Here is a 21907-nt window from a genome sequence, read left to right as displayed (position 1 = left end):
AATAGAACAATAAATTCTATCTGGAGGGTGATTTTTATATTTAATTTTATATTTGTATATATATATACGTGTGTGTGTGTGTGTGTGTGTGTGTGTGTGTGTGTGTGTGTGTGTGTGTGTGTGTGTGTGTGTGTGTGTGTGTGTGTGTGTGTGTTGTGTGTGTGTGTGTAGTAGTAGTAGTAGTAGTAGTAGTAGTAGTAGCGAAAACAACATATCATTTATGTTGTAGTACCAAACATCCACTAAAGGGGTCACTGTCTCACTTCATAATGACCTCCGACCCTTTGTTTACGTGGAAGGAGAGCTGGTCGTGCTTCCGGGTTTTATTTCTGCAGTTATCTGCTCAGTTTTAAAGAGATGGCTACGGTACCGGCCCAGTCTCTTCGGGTTTCAGAAATTAAAGACCCCACCGTTTTATTTGAACGGTACGGTACAGATGAGATCCGTGCGATCGAGAGGAAAGTGCGCGGAGAGATAGAGCATAAAAAGGAGGAACTTCGACAGATGGTCGGTGAACGTTACCGGGATTTGATCGATGCTGCTGACACTATCGGTGAGATGAGACAGTGCTCGGAAAGTGTTGTTCAGTCCATCCAGGACATGTACCGGTACTGTCACAAACTGAAGCAGGCGAAACACGCCCCTCAGTCCAGCGGCAAAGCAGAGGTAAAGCTCTCATTCTGGAGTACGGGAACAAAACAAACAGCATGCAAAAATAATCAAGTTTTTGTATTATTTATTCTGACTTAATTTATTCAGCTTTGTCAGAGCTATCCCCTATGTTTGGGTGCTGCTTTCCTGTTCTAGTCAATCGATATGGGTCACCGTTAGATACAAATTCAATATGTCAAATATTTTTCATAAATGTTGTCAAATATAGATCTATGGTGAAATAATGAAAACTCTATTGAATTGCCACAGCTGTCAAAAATGAAATCTTACAGTGCTGAAACAATATCCAAGTGATATATATGGATATTAAGTTAACACTGTAAGATTTCATTTTTGACAGTTGTGGCAATTCAATAGTTTTCATTCTTTCACAAAAAAAAGACATACCCCTGTTTCTATCAATATACAATAAATCCCAAAATCAGAGCTCACTTGTTAAATGCTCATTAGATGTATTTTTATTCCTGGCAGGGTCAGAAACAGTCCCAGGAAAAATTCTATACGATGGCGTCACAGATAAAGCTCCTTCTGGAAATCCCTGAGCGGGTCTGGAGCGCAATGGAGTCCTCTCAGTACCTGCAGGCCACGCAGCTCTACCTGCTGTGCTGTCACCTTCACAGCCAGCTACACTTGGAGGGCGGAGGGCATCAATACAGCCCCGTCCTCTCTCGCTTCCCCATCCTGGTGCGTCAGGTCGCAGCTGCAGGTCATTTCAGGTACACTGTCCTACATTTTAGGCTGTCAAAATGCTTTTTAAATGCATCTTTTAGATAAGTTTATTGCTCTTACCTAAAGCTAGCTGCCTTTTATTTGTAGGTCTACAATCTTATTGGACAGTAAGTCTGTGCTGCGAGGCAGGGCAGTGTCTGATCAAGCGATCGCTGAAGCGCTGGTCTCCACCATGCTCCTGGAGGACAGCTCCCCTCGACAGGCTCTTGCTGATTTCCTGCTGGCTAGGAAATCATCCATTCAGCAACTGCTCAATCAGCCCCAGCATGGTGAATAACCTTGATAATCTGAATAACCTTTTGGCTTATGAATAGTTAAGCTTGTTCTTATTTTTATTTGGTTGATTAGAATATATCATTACATTTGCACATGGTTGTTCTTTATACAAATGTGATGCTGTTGTCCCTCTCTTAGGTGCTGGTGTTAAAGCACAGGTTTGTTCTTTGGTGGAGCTGCTGGTCACCACTCTGTATCAGGCGTACGCTGTGTTTTATGTGCCTCCGGAGGGCCAAGTGTCCGATACCGGTTTGGGCAGTGGCCTGCTTTTTACCACCTTGGAGAATGTGACCTCCAACACATCCTCTGGTGAGTTTTCGATTTTACGATTACGTTGGGATGCTTAAGGGGTCAGCAATGTCAGAAATGAATGGGGCAAAAATGCCACCAAAAGAAACAAAAATGCCCCCCAAATTCAAGATAAAAAAATGTCCCTGCATAATAAGCTAAATATATTACAGCTGTCTTGGTCAAAGTGAAATGTGAAAATGAATGAAAAGTGTTGATTGCATATATATGAATGAAAAGTGTTGATTGCGGCATTAAAATTAGATCTGCTCACGGTGCATCAGATTTCTGTTGTGATCGTGCAGAACTCACACTAGAAGTCATAGTGGGGATGTTCTTTGCTCACATTCTGTATTTCATTTGCTGCCAATTTAAATAACCGTTTGTTTTTTTGATTTTCTAAATGATATTTTATTTAGGCAATTTATGTAAATACTTGAATGCCATCTTTGAGCAGCATTGAACAGTTTGTACAAATAAACATAAATGGTAACAGTCTATAGTATTCTGTTTGAAGTTATTGGTTAACTTTATCCCCTGGTTTCACAGACAAGGTTTAAATTAGTCCCAGACTAAAATGCATGTTTGAGCTGTTTTAACTGAAAGCAACTTGCACTGGCATATCTTAAAATATGTCTGTGCCATTGTTTTGTCTCAAGATGCACAGCAGTAATGTTTTTGCTAGGGCACTTTATAAAAGCTACTTAAATGTCCTAATTGAACTAAGGCCTAATCCTGGCTTAATCTAAGCCCTGTCTGTGAAACCAGGCCTAAGTATCTGACATAAAAGTCAACACGGATCCATTTGATAAGTTAACAAAAATTACTCTTATAAAAGTAACAAATGTCCTTGGACATCAATTACAAGGGGCCTCTTTAATGGAAAAGTTAATTTATGACCCTCAGGGTCACTGTGGGAACCAGCCTTTTACTTTTACATTATGTGTCTTAGTCTAAATAACTTGCCTAAAATAACCTTTGTGATATTCTGTGAAATCCAGGGAAAGATAAGAAGGTTCTGGATAAGGAGATGAGCACAGGAAGCTGGTTTAAATACCTTCCCCCTTCAGTGATGAATTTCCAACCTGTCCTTCGGACACTAGCGCAGCCTATACAGAGGGAGCAGCTCAGAGACACGCTGCAGCAGTGGATTGATACGTATGTCCCTCCTGCAAATGTTCTTCTACATTTCTCAAATGATTTGTTTTATACGCTCAATTTTCTTGTAATAGCTGTAAGGAGGATATCCGCAGCGGAGTTAGTAGCCTTCTGGTCTACGTGAAGAGTCTAAAGGGTCTGGCTGCGATTCGAGATGCCGTGTGGGAACTGCTCAGCAGCGAGTCCATCAGTCAACACTGGAGTACTGTGTGTCAGTCCCTTCTCGAACGACCTCTGGCCTTGTGGGATGACCTTTTGCAGCAGCTCTTCCTGCAGAGACTTAAGGTACTCATAACTGATTTAACCAGTTTAACTGGTCTGATAGATGTGTTTACACCTGCAGTTAACCTATATTGGGTGATCCCAATGCAGGTATTCAGGTGAGAAAGTTTGTCATTCTAACTACCAGTGAATAGATTTCAAGAGAAGGGTATCAGACTATATACATAAATTTACCATGTCATTATGGTACTACATGTTAATGAGGCAACAAAATATGTAGATATTAAAACAAAAACAACAACAAAAACATGAAAATTTGAAAGGCTGTTGCTCTAATTATATCTAATTATAATTATTATATAAGCATAAAGATACATTCATGACTATATGCTCTATATATTGTGTATAAATTGTATAAAATATTACAATATTATTATAGTATTTGTATAACATTATTAGAATTGTATTTCTGTCACTTGCGTTCAAAATTTGGGGTCAATTAGATTTTTTTTATGTTTTTGAAAGAAGTTTTTTGTATGTTAACCAAGGCTGCATTTATTTGATCAATACAGTAAAAACAGTAATATTGTGAAAAAATATTACAATTTAGAATAACTGTTTTCTATTTGAAAATATTTTAAAAAGTAGTTTATTCCTGTGATGTCAATGCTGAATTATCAGCATCATTACTCCAGTCTTCAGTGTCACATCAGAAATCATTCTAATATGATGATTTGCAGCTCAAGAAGCATTTGTTATTATTATTATTATTATTATTATTATTATTAACCTTTTGTGAAACCGTGATACGTTTAATGAATGGAAGAAACTTTTTATTTTAAATAGAAATCTTTTGTAACTGTGAAAAAGTCTTTACTTTTATTTTTGGTCAAATTAAAGTGTACTAACTGAGTAATATTTATTTCTTTAAAAATAGAATCTTATTGACCCCAGTCTTTTGAACTGTAGTGTATGTAATTTAAAATAATCTGAAGATGTAATGTATATAAAAAATATTAAAGTTGCACTTGTAATATTTAGGAGGATCTGCTGTTTTAAATAAAGACATTACATAATGAACCGTTATGTTTTTATTACCTTAGAATGAGCAGTTTCTATCTACATACACCACGGGTCCCCTTACATGTGAAGTCGCCATTTTGCGCCGTCATGTTTCTAAAGTAGCCTTAAACGGACAAATGCGTTTTGTCACTGTTGTTCTTCGCGCAAAGAAACTAGCTAAAGTCAGCGAATAAAAGACTGACACAATGATGAACAAGTAACAATAATATTCGCAATGACATTTTGTTTTACAGAATAATTAAGTAAACATAAATTCTTACTTTATCTTTGTGAAGAAACCTCATTGCTGAACTGGGTACTCTCTGCTGTCTCAAACGACGGCCACCGTAACTTCTGTTGGTTGCAATTCGCAACCTCACCACTGCCGCTAAAATTTACACAGTGCAACTTTAATATACATGTTTTGGAACCCCTTTTCACCTGTAATGACTGCTGTCTTCTTGTGATCAAATCACCTGAGATTGAATGTTAACATCATGGCTTGTCATCCAAGGTGCGGTGTCAGTTATCTCTCTAAACCTTGAGTTTATATATGCAGGTAACCCGTCTCCTTCTTCACTCATGTACCCTTGATATCTCTAGGCGATCACGCAGGAGGGCACAGAAGGGATCTCCAGCAGCTCCAGACAGTTCTTGTCTTCAGCCCTGCGGGATCTGCAGGGTCAAGCCACAGCTGGGACTTTCAGCCGCGGGGCGCAGTATGAGAGTGACGTTGCAGCTTTCTTGTGGTCCGAGTCTCAAGGCGACCTGCTCAGCGACACAGCCTGGGTGAGTGTAGCACATCGCAGCCCGCAACAGAAGAGCGGCCTGTCCATGAAAACCCAAGCCCTCACCCCCTGCGTTCAGACCTTCTGCTCCTCCCTGGACTCCAAGCTCAAAGCCAAACTAGATGATCTGCAGCACTACTTGCCCTCAGAGGAAAATGGCAAGGAGCTTTCAAAGACGGTCCCGGTGACGACTAGCTCACCTATTAACCGCTTTATGGATGCTGGAGCAGTGGAGGACATTCTTAGAGAGCACTGCCTGGCATGTGTGAGGGATGTCCTTGCCAGCGTTCGTGCTGAGCTCACTAATGCCCATGATCAGACCAGCAGCCCCAGCCAGTTAAGTTCAGTGCTCTTTATGGCCAGACTATGCCAGTCAATGGGGGAACTGTGTCCTAGTCTGAAACAGTGCATCCTGGGAAAGCAGGGAGCCATGGATCCGGTGAGCAGAGGCACTCCACGACAGGGCAAGAAGTTGGGCAAAGGGAGCACAGCCAAGTTAGCGGACGTCAGCCCAGCTCAGGCTAAGTGGAGCTGTCTGAAAGAGGAACTTCTTTCCTGTAGCATGGAGGCCTATGGGATCTGGAGCTCAGCACTCACCAGGGTAAGATTATGAAGACAATATGAAACATTCTGAGGACACGAAATCAACAGACTTCATTCGCCAGCTTGATAATGCTTGAGAACTACATTTTTATGCCGAGTACATATTTAAGGCATATAACTTTTTGATGCTTATATTCTTCAATAAAATTGAGTAATTAAAAATGCATTTCAGGCACTGGTGGGCAGCTTTGCTACGACTCTCCATGCAGGAACTGCTGGATCCATCCTGGGAACTGCAACTAATTGGGAGGAACTTGAAATACCGGAAGAAACAGAGTCAGGCAACAGTATAATGTCCAAAATACGCCTTCCTGTGCAGGTAACAGCTACATTTCTCCTTTTATAATATATTATTATTATTATTATTATTAACATGAATACTTAAATATACATCAACATTAAGGAGATCTAATGTGGACTACACAATTTCTTATACCTTATTGTATACTGAGTTTTCAAAATGTTCAGTGCCAAATCTCAAATATGATGATCCCCTTTTAAGGCACCACCTCCTTAAAAAAAGTCCCTTATGTTTTTTTTCATGTATAGCAACCCATCTAATGAAAGATAAACGCATACAATACTTAATATGAAAGCCCTAAATACAAACTACTGTATTTTTGCACATAGGTGCATGTTTATTTATTTGTGGTATTATTAATATGTTCTTATTTTTACAGAATAGAATAATAGCTGTTAGTTTTGTTATACAATTTTGTAAATGTTTAATTATTCGATAAGTCCATTTTGTTTAATACTTGCATTATATAATTTTTTGCGGACTCCTTAGCACCCCCTTGTGCCCCCCTGGATTATGTATTATTGCACAGTGTTTTATAGAATAGAAAGGATGTCTTTATATTGTAAAATATAAAATATTTTTTTCTCTCTCTCTCTACAGCCATCATGGTATGTTCAGTCGTTACTCTTCCATTTGTGCCTTGAGGTCAATAGGGTTGGAGGTCACGCGTTACCTAAGGTCACTCTGTTGGACATCTTGCGGAGTTGTCTTGACCAGGTGGTGAGTGAGTATGAAAGACTCACTCAGAACACACAGAGCAAGGTGAGACGAGTCGATTAAATCTCTTTCTTATTCTTCCATTCTTGCTTTTTAGTCACTGCTGTAATGGAATAATTGCAAAAACCAAATGTCTGTTGTTCTGTCTCTTGCCGTTCTTTCCTCCCTGTCTCTCTCTAGGGTGCAGGCCTCCCCATGACCCAGAACAGAGCTTTGCAGCTGTTGTTTGACCTTCGGTATCTCAGTGCCACTCTAGGGTCCCGTCTTGAAGAGGGTAGGAGTTCCCGCTCTCACCAAGACCCAAGGTAACCTCTTCACAAGCTAGGGATGGGCACAAGTTTTCAGTAGGAAGTAACAGCAATGATCTGTCATAAAAGCACAATCATAGCGTGACTTGTCCTTCCAATTTTAAAACAAAGCACAACCGATTACACCAAGAATATCTTATGCCTGAACGGCAGACCTCTTACACTTTCCTTTATCCTTGCTGTTTGTTAAAGGATCCAGCAGGTCTGTGACTCCCTGGAAGGTCACATTGATCCATTTGACCTGGATGTTTTCACTCCACATCTGAACAGCAACCTGAACCGACTCTCACAAAGGACTTCTGTAAGCATTGCCGTTTATCTCCCACTAACCCTGTTTTAAACATTTCAATTTGCCTGTTCTTATGTGATTTAGATTGGCATTATGTTTTGTTTTGAGCAGTGTTTTGTCTAATGTTGTTTTTTAGGTGCTTTTAGGATTGTTGACTGGCACAGAGAAGCAGTTTACCTCTAGGACCAACAATATCAACTCTCAGGAACCATACAACATCCTTCCTTTGGCTAGCAGCCAGATCCGGTGAGTATAAAGCTCTTGTCTTGCTCTTCACATTGTTTAACTCATTGTTATATATATATTTATGGCTAGTTAATTGCTGTCATGATGCATGCTTCATTATTGTACAAGATAATACAAATATATTTTATGTTAGAAACTTCATATATGCGTTTAGATAAGTAAAATTATACTTGTATATTTTTGCAAATAAAAATATTTTTCAAATTGAATTTCTCATTTATACTTAAAATATATAATTACATTCCTTCCCCCTCCCCCCTCAAGGTTTGGTTTGCTGCCACTGAGTATGACAAACTCTCGAAAGACTAATTCAGCCACACATGGAGCAGATGTCACTAGATCACTGGTAGGTTGGTTAAGCATTTGTTATGTAAAATACAATGATGTTTAAAAGAAACGTGTTTATTGAAAAAAGATTCCTTTGCAAATGAGCCACTTTCTACCAATGCTCCTAGTTTTACGTGGCCTAGCAGAAGAGCTGCTGGATCTCAAGGCGATAGGTGACGTCATATTGCGTGGTGCTACTTCATTTTTTGCAGTGAGCTTGCAGTGCAAAGTTTTGGATTTACTTGACTAGAACTTGATTCACTCTGATTGCATCAGCTGATATGCTTTGTGAATGAAACGCGTGGCATAGCAGCAATCAAATGCAACTGATGTATTGAGCTCTTGAGTTTAATACTTCTGTATCATAAGCAAACAAGCATCATGTAGTTACAGATTTCTCCACTGGCTTTAAACCTGCTAAATTTTCTGCTTGTGGTGACAATTTTTGGCTCTAACTGTTCAAAACTATTCAAAGCTCTGTACCTGCTATGAGATGCAAATCCATTTATAAGGCAATTAATATAATTGTTTTTTTTTAGGTGGCTCCCTCCTCTGCTTCTGCTCCACATGACAGTTTCCGGCCAGGAAATCTCTTCAGGCAGTTAGCAGATCAAGAAGAGGAGTCCGCAGCACCTTCTCTCTTTAAATTAGGCTGGCTCTCTGGCATGGCCAAATAAACTTTTATAAAGTTGTTGTTGTTTTTAACCGCGTACAACACTATGTAAAATAATATTTAAAATACATTTGGAAATGTAACAACTGTGTCCTGTATTGCTTATTCTTTCAAAATCACATAATATAAAGAGAAATTGCAATGCAAATCATTAATAAAAGGGGAAAGATTAAATGAACATTACATCTTTGTATTTATCAAGCACATTATCTATTATTTGGTGGCTTTTAATTATTTTATCCTGATTAAATATGTTAAGTGACTCAGAAGCACAATATAGTATAAATTTAGGTGTAAATGTATAGTTTAGCTCTATATCCTCAGTTAGTTTCCCTTATTAAGCTTTTGCTTGTGTATATTTCATTTAAACATTTTTTGGTTAGCATAAGAAAAAGTTAAATGGGATTTTTTGTTTTTACTTTTTAAGTAATGGTTAGAACATTTTATAAAAATGGCTTTAGTATGTAGCTTTATAATTATTCTTTTAAAATAAGAAATGTAAGCTTCTCCAACACTGCAGGCACTGTTACAACCGCCATACAATACTGCACCAATGAACATGCTGTCTTTTATTGTTTTACAGTAAGAGATACAGGTATCGCAGTGACTACTGCACACATACAAAACATGTTCACACAATAATGGAAACTGCTATATGAACTCAATTGAAGGTAATGCAATCTTTGTGTTGGATGAAAAATCACTGTGCAAAAACAAATGTGATCTGAAAAAGCAGCACATTTCACAGCAGTCGTCCACGTGTATAATTTAACCAGAGAATATGACATTTTGTTACAGAACTTAGCCAGCTACAAAAAACATATTTGAATGCAGCAATACAAATGATTGGAACTAGCTATTTGGCAGTGATATGTACACAGCTGTCATGTTTTATTTTTATATATTAGGTAGCAATTCTGTGTTCAGCTAATTTCATGGAAGAATTAAACTTAAGAGTCTGTAAGTTTAGCTCGATGTGAGACTTTGTATTGATATGTACATGTAGAGCACCCAAAAAAAATCATGAAACATTTTATGGGTCTCTTTTAATTATTCAGATTATTAAGTAAAGCATTTTCCAGCATCTATCTTTGTCTCTTTTTATTTGCGATCTAGTTTGCTGGCCATCAGTTTTTTAATGTCTACGGGTCCAGCTGCAGCTTCTGCCTTTGCTTTCTCTTCCTGCTCCTTCTGCCAGGTGATGATGGGGCTGATGCTCAGCCTGCGGTTCCTGGTGTTTTCCTGCAGCTGGGTTTCACTAAATGGGGGAGAACAGGTCTTTTTATGGCAAAATACTGCTGGTTTGGTGACATTTTTTATATTTCTGAAATGACTGGGGAATTGTTGTGTAGGAATTTCAGAAAAGACAGTAGCTAAATTTACTAGCAGAAGAGGATGAATTAAGGGTGAAAACGCATAAACACACACACACAAAAAAATGACTTACGAGAAATTGTGTGGTACTGGTGAAATGGCCTTTTTCTGTATTTCCTTATAAACTGGTGACTTCAGGTAGCGATAAAAGGTATCCTAAATGACAAATACAGAGTTCAGAAATGTACAGTGTGCAGCTTTTCTTTAAACAAATTCACGCGGAAGTTAAATTACTAAATAGAGATAAAGCAGTTACCAGTGTGATGATAAACCATGATTAAATCATGACAGTTAGTATTACTGTTTCATATTTTAATTATCATTAAACCATACCGTGGCGAGATAAGAAGAGATTTGCGGTAAATATTGGACAGAATTAAAGGTAGGGTAGGCAATTTCGGAGAGCCAAGCAATTGCGACAAGAACGGGCACAGCAGAGTCTCCAAAGCGCCAAGAGAGACGGTGTTAAATTACCTTATGTCTCAAAGCACATAACATTACAATAATAATCAACGCTTAAAGAGCTCTTGTTCCACCTGACTGCTGCAGATTTATTTAATGGGTTTTTAATAAGGATTAATCTATATTTAATTAATAATTTATGCAGTGCAAACTGTTTGATAACTTTATTCAAATTCTGTATATTTCACAGGGCACAGGTAAATTATTATGGGTTTATGTGAGGATTGTTTTAAGTTCACTTAAATTAAAAGTTGCTATTTTTTAAAGCCTAACAAATGTCAAAAAAATGATAGCTTTCAATTACACTGTAATGTTGAATAGCTATAATTAATGTTCTAAATTAATTAATTAATTGAAAAAAGAAAACAATTTCATTGAGGTATCAGTAGATGAATTAGTATCAGTGATACTGGCCTCATTCATAAAAAGATGCCCTTAAACAAGTATTTAAAATATAGGCTACTGTCTTTATGTTGTTTCTACATTAATTTGGTGATTTACTGTGAAATTATTACAATATAAAATATTAAAACTTATGAAAATGTATATTAAAAACATATGTGTTTTTAATTGTGATTAATCACAGAAAAACATGTGTGAATAATCTAGTTATTTATTTTAGTCGATTGGCAGCACTAGTTTTAATATTTATACCACATCTATTTTTTAATGCTATCAGGATGTGAAGAGAGTTCCACCCAGTATAACAAATAGTGTTTATAAAAAATTGCCTGCCCTACCTTTAAGTTAGCAAGTCTCATACAGACACTGCATCCACCGCAGGTTTCGTTTTGTGTGAAAACATGACGGAAGACAACTCAACTCTTATTTATAAAGCCCTTTCAAAACCATTAGAATGGACCAAAGTGGACAACCTTTACAACTAGTCTTGTGCTTTGTGTACAGCCATTCCAGGGAAACAGCAGCTCTATTCCTGCGGTTCCATAAGTGCCACCTACTGTCAGAGAGTGGGTTTTCATTTTTATTCTTCCTGTCTACCTCTTTTGTCAAACCAATGCAAATATTTCATCCACTGTTGTTAATTTTAACCAGTTGATGAAAAATAAGCTAATGTGCCTTCTAAAAATCTAAACAATTGGATAATACGTTATATAGAATTATTCACAGAGCAAATAAAATACCTAATAATTTCTCATTTTACTTATCTCTTTTCTTAAAAATGGTTTAAAGGCTAAAGTGCGAGGTTTCTCATTTTATAAAACGTTTTTGTCAAAGCTTAATTTGAACATGTAGATCATGTTAGTAAATAATATGTTATGTCATAAGTCACCCGACCAACATTTATTTGTTCATTAAAAGTCCGGCCATCATGGTTAATGTTATTATTTTTTAAACCAAAAATTGCACAGTGCTGCTAATTCTTTTATTTATTGTTTGCTGGTTTTCAATATAAAATTTGTTCAAATGATTGTTAGTGTGTGTATCGGTACTTTTTTAACATTTCCAGCACATTTGATCAAAACCGTGGTAATATTGATAACGTGATTATTTTCGTCACCATAATCATAATATGAAATTTCATACCATTTCATTTCTATTACAAAGCATGCAAAATGCAAGTGGCCACCACAAAAATAGAGGCGAGAATACAATCGCACCTTTTTCATCAGCATGAAGATGTGGGTCTGAGCACCATCCAGTACATATCGGTGAGGATGCTCCAGGCCCTTTATTGTAATACCCATTGTCCTGCCATCAATGTTGATCCAGCGTGGTGCTCCTGGGGCCAAAAAGGTTCTATAAAAGAATCAGATGCTGAGAAATGGAGGCCTGACATAAAAAATACATGTAAAGCAATAATGTGCAAAAATAATGTGTATCTGACTTGAAAATGTGTTCTGCTTTCTCTGACATAGAAGCTGCTGTGCCCCATTTCAACTCCTCAGCGGCTTCCCAGAAAGCCAGATTCTCACCTGCAGTGAAAATGAAAAGAAGAAAAACATATTCAATTACTAATATAAATAGTTTGCCTAAAAAATGGAAATTCTTTAACTTACCCTCATTTTGCTTCACAAACATAAATTATAATGATATATAATGAAAGTAAATAAGCACTGAAACTGTCAAACTATTAAAATCGTTTATGTTAATTTTAAACACAATTTTTTGAATGCAACTGAAATAAAATGAGTACTTAAATTACTCAAAAAATCCAAATAGATATGAATGAAAACTAAATAGAATTAATAATAATAATAGAAATGAAAAAAGCACAAAACAAAATGACAAATTAAAATGACAACTAAAATATAAAAATAAAAGCAAATTCTAAATACTAATTAATACTATAATAGTACATACATAATACAAAAATGATACCATAAAAGTAATCATCAAAGCTGTTCTTTTGAGTCTGATGTCTCAGTTGATCCAGTTCACAAAAGTGGTCTAAATCATTTGTTTGACAGATACGATACGATATGATCATAATAGACATTTTTTTCTTTATACCAACTATTAGTCAAAGCATTAACTAAATATTCACAAACCACTGAATTCCTTCTTTAGGAAAATCTTGAAGTCTGCACGGCCCCGTGGGTCATTGAGCAACTCATAGAAGCTAAAGGACCAGCGCTCCACTCTCATCTTTGTGGGAACCTCAACACTGTAAAAAATATAATACACCAAAGTGATATAAAGGTAAACTCTGTAACTTTTGGCACTCTAGTGGTTAATTTACTCACCCTCATGTCATTCCAAACCCGTAAGACTTTCGCTCATCTTCGCAAAGAAGATTTTTTTTATTTTATTTTATTTTGTACTTTATTTAACATGTGACATCATACAATTAACAAAATTAACACTGTGTGGTGGGCCCGGAATGTCACCTCCCAAAAAAGATATTTTTGATGAAATCTTGAGAGCTTTCTGTCCCTCCATTGACAGTCCTACACAACTAACACTTTTAACCCCCAGAAAAGTACTAAAAACATCATAAAAGTAATCCATGTGACTTCAGTGGTTTTAAGATGTCTTTAGTACATTTCTGGGGCTTAAAAGTGTTAGTTGTGTAGACTGTCAATGGAGGAACAGAAAGCTCTCAAGATTTCATCAAAAAGATCTTCATTTGTGTTCCGAGGATGAACGAAAGTCTTGCGAGTTTGGAACGACATAAGGGTGACTAATTAAAGACGGAATATTAATTTTTGGGTGAACTAAATTTTTAATAAACAAAACTTCAACGTCTTGTGGAATAACCATTATAGACTCCCACCCAGTGTAAAATAGTCCAAATATGAACACTTGTTATAGGCGTACCAACAAAAACACAGTTTGGAAGATGGATTTATGATGCACAAACAACTTTTGTAAACATTGAACAAAACAAAGTTATATAGTATACCTATAAAAATGAATGAATTTAACTATAATTTATTTAGATAGCTCTCAGGGAATCTTACTCTGCCATGTTCAGCTCCCAATAAGTGTCATCATCCGTTTGCCAGGGATTACTAGGGAGGCAGGACACGAGGAACGGGTCATGGTTCATAAATGTCGCCATATATTTGACCAGGCTGAATGCAAAGAAAAAGGTATTTAGAAGAAAAGCCCCATGAAGCACATTTAGGTGACAACTAAAATTGATAACGGCAACTGCTCTGTTTTGCTAGGCTTATTTTGACTTACGCTCCAAGAGATACTGTAGACTTGACCCTTGACCTCATGACTGCCTGTTGTGTGTAGATGATCTAAAATACACAGTTAGAACCAGTTAATCAATATCATTAAATAAAATAAAACCAGTTCTTTAAATTTGTGTAAAGAATCAATGTCACTTACGATTCTTCTATAATAATCATAGGTTTTTTTCTGAAAAAGATGGAGAAACAACATCCTGTTACATATTATGAAATGTTTCTGATAAGACACCACAAGACCACACGCAAGATGCAATTCTGCCAAACACAAATGATATACAGTATATGTGTGATACCTATAAATTATCTTGGCAAACACAAACAAGCACAAGCAACTACATATAGCCCCAGTCTATATTTCAAGGAAAAATTAAAGGAACAGTCAATGTAATGGCCTGAAATGATGCTCAGGGTATATTACAAAAAAAAAGGGAAGTACTGTGGCACACTATACACACTTGTTTAATAAAGGATAGTTTGTGCTCTCTTATGCGTGTGTGTGTGTGTGTGTGTGTGTGTGTGTGTGTGTGTGTGTGTGTGTGTGTGTGTGTGTGTGTGTGTGTGTGTGTGTGTGTGTGTGTGTGTGTGTGTGTGTGTGTGTGTGTGTGTGTGTGTGTGTGTGTGTGTCTGTATAGGAATCATCTTGAAAACTGAAGACGTATTAGTTCAAATCTGCGTGGAAAGGAAAGAGAGAAAAAGAAAGTCACACCAACAGATTCACAATCTTATCTTTCAAAGCAGTCAAATAGAGTTATATACACCATATATTATAAGGTTAAATAATATTATTATGATTGATCATGACAAATACACAACTGTTCGAAGGTTTCGAGTTTTTTTATGTTTTTGAAAGAAGACTACAATAATACAGTAATACTGTGATATATTATTGGAATTTAAAATATCTCTTTTCTATTTTAATTCATTTTTAAATGTTTTATTTATTCCTGTGATGGCAAAGCTGAATTTTCAGCATCATTACTCCAGTCTTCAGTGTCACATGATCCTTAAGAAATCATTCTAATATGATGATTTGCTGCCTTACAAACATTTCTCATTATTATCAATAGTTGTGCTGTTTAATATTTTTTGGGAAACTGTGATTTTTTTTCACGATCCTTGTTCAAATAAACAGCATTTTGTTTAACATTACAAATGTACCATCACTTTGGATCATTTTAATGCACTCTCTCTGAATAAAAGTATTGATTTCTTAAACTTGTTCATTTCTTTACTTTCTAACTGACCCCAAAATTTTTAACAGTTATGTGACTTATTCAATGACTTTATGCACTTTAATATTAAAAGGATAGTTTGAGCATAAATTAAAATTCTGTCATAATTTACCAATCCTCATGTTGTTCCAAACCTGTATGAATTTCCTTCTTAAGTGGAACATAAGATAAGATATTTTGAGAAATGTCCTAATGTCTCATAGCCTGGTTAAAACCAGACCATTCTCAGTTGTAACTTGCAGAGCAAATCTAAATTTGCCGGAAGTGGTCTGGGTTTTCCCAGGCTAAATGTCTCATACAAGTCAATAGAGTCCAGTATTGTTTTGGATCCCATTGACTTTTTAATACTTGGACAAAAACAGTTAATTAATTAATTCAGTCTTCAAAATAACTTTTGTGGCCCCAGAAGAAAGAAAGTCATACAAATCTGAAACAACATTAAAGCGATTAAATTATGAATTTAATGAGAATTTTCATTTTTGGGTGAACTATCCCATTATTACATCAAAGTGTAATATCATTATAATCTATTCACAATCCAACAGGTCCTTTGCTCAGTGTTCAATGTTTCATTCCGAGTTTAAAATAAATTGTATATTTGTTAAGTTATCCACAGCAGCGGCAGCAAAACAGTAATATAATGATAAGCTGTCCTGTGTATTTCCAACAGGCCCTATGAGGGGAAAGAGTCGGTGGGTGAAGGGGATCTCCTCGAAAGATCAACAGGTCAAAAATCCTCTTAAATCGCAAAGAAGATTGTGAGAGAATCTACAAGGCCAGCCCAGGACTGAGACAGACACACTGCTAATCGGCTCTATAGTAAGAGCCTTTTAAACCACACTGCGTTCAGTAGTCTTGCCTATGGACTCCCTCCATAGTAACATAAGCATTTAAAGGGATAGTTCACCCAACTCACCCTCATACTGTACCAAAATTGTATGACTTTCTTTCTCCAGAGGGAAAATAAATTAGTATATTTTGAGAATTGTCTCCATGTTTTGTTTTGCTTTGTTTTGTTTTTGTCCACAGAATAGATGTCAATTGGGTTCAATGCCTTTTGGTTCCAAACAGTTAAAATATATATGTTTTAGGTTCTACAGATTAAAGAAAGTCATACCGGTTTGAAAATATATGAGTACGAGTAACTGATGACAGAATTTTCATTTTTGGTACCCTTTTAATTTCATAATGGACTTGGTGATGGTTAGCAGAATCATCAAATGACATCAATCATTATTGATGCTCTGGATGAGTTAGTTTGGTGACTTTTGATGGCTCACATGGAAACTCACCAGTTACCTCCTCTGTATTAGGGTCAATATGACGATCCAGGACATCCATGGCACTGTGTGTTTGTGGCTGTAGACACATATAAGAAAAGAAACTGTATCCTCATCACAGTGTCTTCAAAGCAACTGTATACTTGCAGCTTCTGCCAACCACTTACTGGAGGCCTATGGACAATCCAGTAGGCTCTCTCCTGACAGTCAAACACAACTCTGTCTGCCTTCTGACGAGTCTTCCCCGCCCTTGAAAAACAGAACAAAATTAAATCAAGCAAGCACTAATAGCATGATAGTCCTAAAGAATCACAGTAAAGGAAGTAAAAGGACAAACCACATGTCAGAAATATAGCTGATGGACACTGAAAAGCCTGAAGAAGTAGTAACTATGTGCATTTGCAAAGACAGCAGAAGAGTATAGAAACTCACTGGTACTGCTCTTTAGCTTGCATCACAATAAAATCCCATTTGTGGTTCATCCAATTGTGGAGTTTGCTGTATTCCTCCTGTTAAAATACACAAAAATGTTGCTTTATAATGTCATTAAAGTAAACAGGAAATGGAAATTCACCCTATTTACTTTCTAAATGCATGTTATTGATATTATGTGGTTTATGCGCAAAAACTTCCATATTCTGCAAAACAGGTTGCATCGCGTCTGGTCCAGGTCTTTATGTGCTTGGTTAAATATTAAGCTGTTTTCCGCAACAGTGCTACCAAAATTGAGGAATCAATCGCACATGCAGATTGATATCTAAAAGTTTTTTATTTTCCTTCTTCTTACTAACATCGAATATTAAAATGTGAATAAAACACCAACAATAAAAGTAACTAGCTACTAGGTTAGCTGATTACCTTAAAAGTCAGATATCGCCAGTCAGTTCATATTGACATTAACACTTTCTCCAACAAGCGGATGCGTTGAGACCTGTTTTTGTTCATGTGACATTCGGCATAAAGCCTATTGTGAATGATTCACCCATTTGTGTTTATTTATTTATTTATTGAGCCTGTAATTTTAAATCAAAATGTCATGACTCAAAGTTACAGTGAAGCGACGGACTTCTCTCTGGTGACGTATGTAAGACTTCTCCAATAATTAGGTTGTTTAAACCCCGGCCCTTTCATACAGTCAACTGCAAGCTCACATTCAGATCTGCCTCCATTCAATCAACAACTGATCAATAGAAGTCCCGCCCTAAATTGTTTTCTTTTTCTACAATATGTTTCACTCCAATGTGTTTTCTTTGACAATTCTTGTTTTTTATGAAATATTGCAGTATTTATTATAAATGAATTATGTATTCACATCATTATTTTTTAAAATTCATGTGCCCTCATAATCTTTAATCAAAATAACTTTCCCGCCCTCTTGTAGTGACATCTCATCTCTTCTCTGATCACGTGTTAACACAGCAATATAAAACCACAACCATCCAACTATTCAATCAATTCCCAATGGACAAAATCAAGTCCTGCCCTAAATTTTTTCTTGTTTGAGAAGCAGTTTCACTCGGATATATACATCACAATAGGGAAGTAAAGACAATCGCAAAGTCTATTTCATGCTGACTTTAAAATGATTTAAAACAATAGCTTCACTAATGAGTAATCAAATTTATATGTTTACGTACCTGTTCATAAGCATCAAGTACTCCCTTTTTTCGAATGTTTCTTTTTGCCAGATAGATTGCTTTAGTGACAAAAAAAAACACTTTTATTAGGAGATGGTGACATACAAGCATGTCTCTTTAAATGGGTAAATGAAAGACCTCTGGTTAGCGGCTTTTCATATCCAGATTCGTTTTAATATTATAAATCGCACTTCATAAAAGGTTTTATTAATTCTTTATGTGATTTTTTTTTTTCCTTTTGCAGCCAGATGTTTGTGAATAGGCAGAATATTACAAACCGTAATCGGTGTCGTCAGCTTTCAATTTCTGCACAGGCCAGAAATAGGGGGTCTAGACGGAGGGAAAAGGTCAACCGATTACTATGCAGCATTATTAAAACATTTTTAAAGACACAATGTCTACTGACACAATTACCTGAAAGCGGTACAAACTGCCATCTGGTCTGAGGACAAGCTTTTTGTGGTCCTGCAGAGGGTAGATGTACCCGAATGCCGCTAACATTGTACCAAATGCTTGAGCCTCTGCCAAAGGGCATTCAAGGATATTATTGTGCTGAGTAATGTATTCAAACACATTTAAAGGATATTTTTTAGACCATTAATTATTTAAAACAATATATTTTCAGTTACCATCATTGTCCACGTTCATATGTTTGGAGATCCATGCAACAATGTCCTGACCTGTCAGACAAGCAGAAACTATCATGACAACTCATAGCACATAAAGTAATGAAGTGTTTTTATAAAGTAATGAAGTGTGTAAATTAAACGAAATGCAATTATTACATTACATTACATACATCTTATTATTAAGCATGCCAGTGTATGGCCCAACACTAAATTGTGATGAAATGTTATAGAAAATATTTATAACAATTTTCATGAATTTTTGAACATTTGTGCTTTATAAATCTCAAGCTTATTACTATAAAACCCAGTTAAGTGTAAGATGAAGTTAAAGTTCCTGGCTCGCAAGATTTGTCGACAACCGTTCCAGAGATTAAAGAGCAACTTTGGAACCTAAAGTAGTAAAGATCTCATCCAATTGAAGTCTGCTGTATATAGCCAGTGCCGTCAGATTATGATCTGGCAGCATATAGCTTGTTTCTGTATATAGACCGAAAGGGAATGTACAGTATACAATACATGGTGATCTGTGAACAGTGTTAAGATTCAGCAAGACTCCATTACAAACTCACCAGCGATGGCATGGGGAATGGTAGTAACATTTAGCTTCTGTTCTGATCCCTTTACTCCAGTCGATGGGTCCTGCATCTGAACCACTATGGCCTCCAACTGTGAAAATCAGGAAGTTTGTTTAATATATGAAAGCTTAATATTTAAAGTATAAAGAAGTTGATATATAGATGAAAGCGCTAAAGGATAAAATATAATGCTCAAAAAAAGGGCAGTGTCAAAACTTTCGAAGTTCAATGCAGGAAACAGGGTTCATAACAGCTATATTTAGGAAAATATGGCTGAAGCGGTGAAAATCAGACATCTGATTTCAGAATGACGTCACATTTCAGAATGAGTTTCAGTTGTACATGTGGACCCGACCCACATACCAAAAGATTTCCTTACAAAATAAATTCACAGATATTTCAAAAAATAAAAATCCTGCATAATTATAAATATAATTTTTTCAGTAGATGTTGTGCTATGGCAGGGGTTTCAAAGACACGGCCACAGAATGGCATGAGAAAAAAAAGTGACGCAGTTTAACAATTACCTTTCTTTTTCTCAAGAATTTGCCTGTTTATTTTCCCAAAGTATGTGGCATTAAATATTTGTTAATAGTTTTCATGCTATAGATGTATAAACCCATACATTCATACATTTTAAAACTATCTTTTTAAGTCAATAGTTTATTAATTATAAGTAAGCAGGGAAGGGCCTGTTTACCTAAATTAAAAAAACACAACCTTTTTGTCTGTGAATCTTGATGAATAATTTGTCAATATTAAAAAAAAAACTTGTCTACTTTAAGTGTTGCCATTTTTTCTTTGTTATTACTTTAATTAACATTGTATTATTATTTTTATTAATATACCTTAATGAACATTTTGATATATTACACTTGTAAGCATGTACTGTACATGAGCTCTGCAAGGGTAACAGCTAAAATACATTTTTGTTCTGGCCTTTGACCTAAAATGAGTTTGACACTCCTGTACTATGGCAACATGCATGACCTTTGAACTTGAAAGTAAGACATGCAGTTCTTAAGGCAAGCTGTCAGATGTGGCATGATGCCAGGCTAATTGGATTTGAATCAGAAAGCTCTTTTAGAGCGAATCTCTTCAATGAATAAAATCTCTCCAAGAAGCTAAGAATAAACACAGAATCCAGAAACAACAATAAAATAAAAAATACAGTTATACATTTGGATATTCTATGAGAGTTTTTGGTTGCCATTTTAATCATGACACTGTTAGAATCACATATTATAGTTATTATTATATCATTAAAAAATAAGTGTTTGAAAGTCAGGTAAATTTTATGAATTTATGAAACTCTACCAGGTAGGGTATATTGGGGTATATTTACAACAGCAAACAGAATGGACATTACAAATAGCTAATTATAAAGTATATAAGGTATTTAAAATGGAGTTAATTGTTCAATAATAGATCAATAAACAAAATAAATCATCAATTGCTTACTTTGCCTTAACATAATGAACTTTACCTTTTTAAGGCAGGACATCCGTGGCCGATAATGTTGTCCATGGTCTCGGTCCGATCTTATTGTCATTTTGCAGTCCGTAAAAAAGTAATTTTAAAAAAACAGAAAACAAATCCTGTTGTTAACAGCCTTAATGAGAATTTAAGTTCAGGTTTTCTGAGAGTCGTGGACAATGCAGGTCCCTGCTGCACGCGCACACACACCCAAGAAACACAAACAGGGAATGGCAAACATAAGAAAGTGACAGCAGCCAATCACAGCGCACCATCAGAGCATCACCGAGCGATGCGTTGCTGAAACACACCGACAGGCGGCGACAGAGAGACACTCACTCTCTCGCCACTGTTTCCTATGGGAATTCACTTCATTTCATTTTATCTGCACTGTTTTTCCATCACCAGAAATTGCCGTTTCAGTTACAGCCTGATTAAAGGCCTATAAGAAATTCCACAGTTGTGCAATATTGGTCCCCTGAATGTAATCTTTCAGAAACAGTAAGCAGATGTAATGTATATAGGCTATTGTACAAGTACACTGTGTAATTTTGTCTTCTCAAAACATGTTTTACAGGTTCAGAAATGTGTAATACACTTGACTTGCATAAGATTCAGCTGCTATAATTTACATGGAGGGTTTATGGGGCCCGATGTGTTAGATCACATGACCAGCTGAATACTTCACTTTATCCCAGTAAGCAGCTTGTCATTGGGAACTGCATCCAGAGCACTAGTCCAAGGCGGCCGCCATATCGACCAAATCAAAGACAGCATCTTTATAGGAGTTAAGTTTGATGGGGGCACATATGAGCACATTTTGATATTAAGTGAAAGGTGCACTCATCAATCCCAGCAATAGGATTTCACATCTGGGCATTTTAATGCCACCAGCCTTTATGTGTATCCCACATCTTAAAG

At 36.2% G+C, this 21907-nt stretch overlaps 2 protein-coding genes across 3 annotated transcripts; one reads left to right on the top strand and one right to left on the bottom strand.

Moving 5' to 3' along the window:
* Positions 1–120: 120 nt before the first annotated feature.
* cog1 (component of oligomeric golgi complex 1) lies at positions 121–8742 on the top strand. Of its 2 annotated transcripts, XM_077213049.1 has the most exons (15): positions 277–666; positions 1144–1388; positions 1489–1670; positions 1816–1986; positions 2967–3123; positions 3198–3408; positions 5011–5796; positions 5971–6117; positions 6700–6861; positions 6997–7121; positions 7317–7425; positions 7550–7659; positions 7924–8005; positions 8115–8159; positions 8526–8742. In XM_077213049.1, exons 1-14 carry the CDS (start codon positions 358–360, stop codon positions 8127–8129), a joined length of 2811 nt encoding a protein of 936 aa, XP_077069164.1. In that variant the 5' UTR covers positions 277–357; the 3' UTR covers positions 8130–8159; positions 8526–8742. The 2 variants fall into 2 exon arrangements, with proteins under 2 accessions (XP_077069163.1, XP_077069164.1); XM_077213048.1 differs by lacking the exon at positions 8115–8159 and having other exon boundaries at positions 121–666.
* A 471-nt stretch (positions 8743–9213) lies between these two features.
* Positions 9214–21221, bottom strand: rgs9a (regulator of G protein signaling 9a). The gene is made up of 17 exons (XM_077213072.1): positions 20997–21221; positions 19505–19601; positions 18936–18986; positions 18721–18827; positions 18585–18636; positions 18307–18365; positions 17102–17178; positions 16837–16918; positions 16689–16748; positions 14297–14326; positions 14144–14205; positions 13918–14031; positions 13006–13121; positions 12342–12429; positions 12115–12253; positions 10107–10189; positions 9214–9917 (listed from the first exon to the last, which is right to left on the bottom strand). The coding sequence occupies exons 1-17, from the start codon at positions 21060–21062 to the stop codon at positions 9761–9763; spliced, it is 1440 nt and encodes a 479-aa protein (XP_077069187.1). The 5' UTR covers positions 21063–21221; the 3' UTR covers positions 9214–9760.
* Positions 21222–21907: the final 686 nt, after the last annotated feature.

Source organism: Siphateles boraxobius, unplaced genomic scaffold (genome assembly GCF_051911475.1).
Source record: "Siphateles boraxobius isolate OS27281-9 unplaced genomic scaffold, OSU_SipBor_1 66, whole genome shotgun sequence".
NCBI lineage: Eukaryota > Metazoa > Chordata > Actinopteri > Cypriniformes > Leuciscidae > Siphateles > Siphateles boraxobius.
The sequence above is the reverse complement of the archived record's forward strand: the minus strand, read 5'-3'. Positions and strand labels throughout refer to the sequence as shown.

What these genes read in the sequence shown, in the direction of transcription:
- cog1 (XM_077213048.1), top strand. Translation starts at nt 358, where the DNA reads ATGGCTACGGTACCGGCCCAGTCTCTTCGGGTTTCAGAAATTAAAGAC. An exon ending in CGCTCTCACCAAGACCCAAG is followed by an intron (nt 7,122 to 7,316) that starts GTAACCTCTTCA and finishes TGTTTGTTAAAG; the next exon opens with GATCCAGCAGGTCTGTGACT. An exon ending in TTGGCTAGCAGCCAGATCCG is followed by an intron (nt 7,660 to 7,923) that starts GTGAGTATAAAG and finishes TCCCCCCTCAAG; the next exon opens with GTTTGGTTTGCTGCCACTGA.
- rgs9a (XM_077213072.1), bottom strand. Translation starts at nt 21,062, where the DNA reads ATGACAATAAGATCGGACCGAGACCATGGACAACATTATCGGCCACGG. An exon ending in ATGATTATTATAGAAGAATC is followed by an intron (nt 14,206 to 14,296) that starts GTAAGTGACATT and finishes TGTGTATTTTAG; the next exon opens with ATCATCTACACACAACAGGC. An exon ending in TGGGAGCTGAACATGGCAGA is followed by an intron (nt 13,122 to 13,917) that starts GTAAGATTCCCT and finishes TATTTTTTACAG; the next exon opens with TGTTGAGGTTCCCACAAAGA.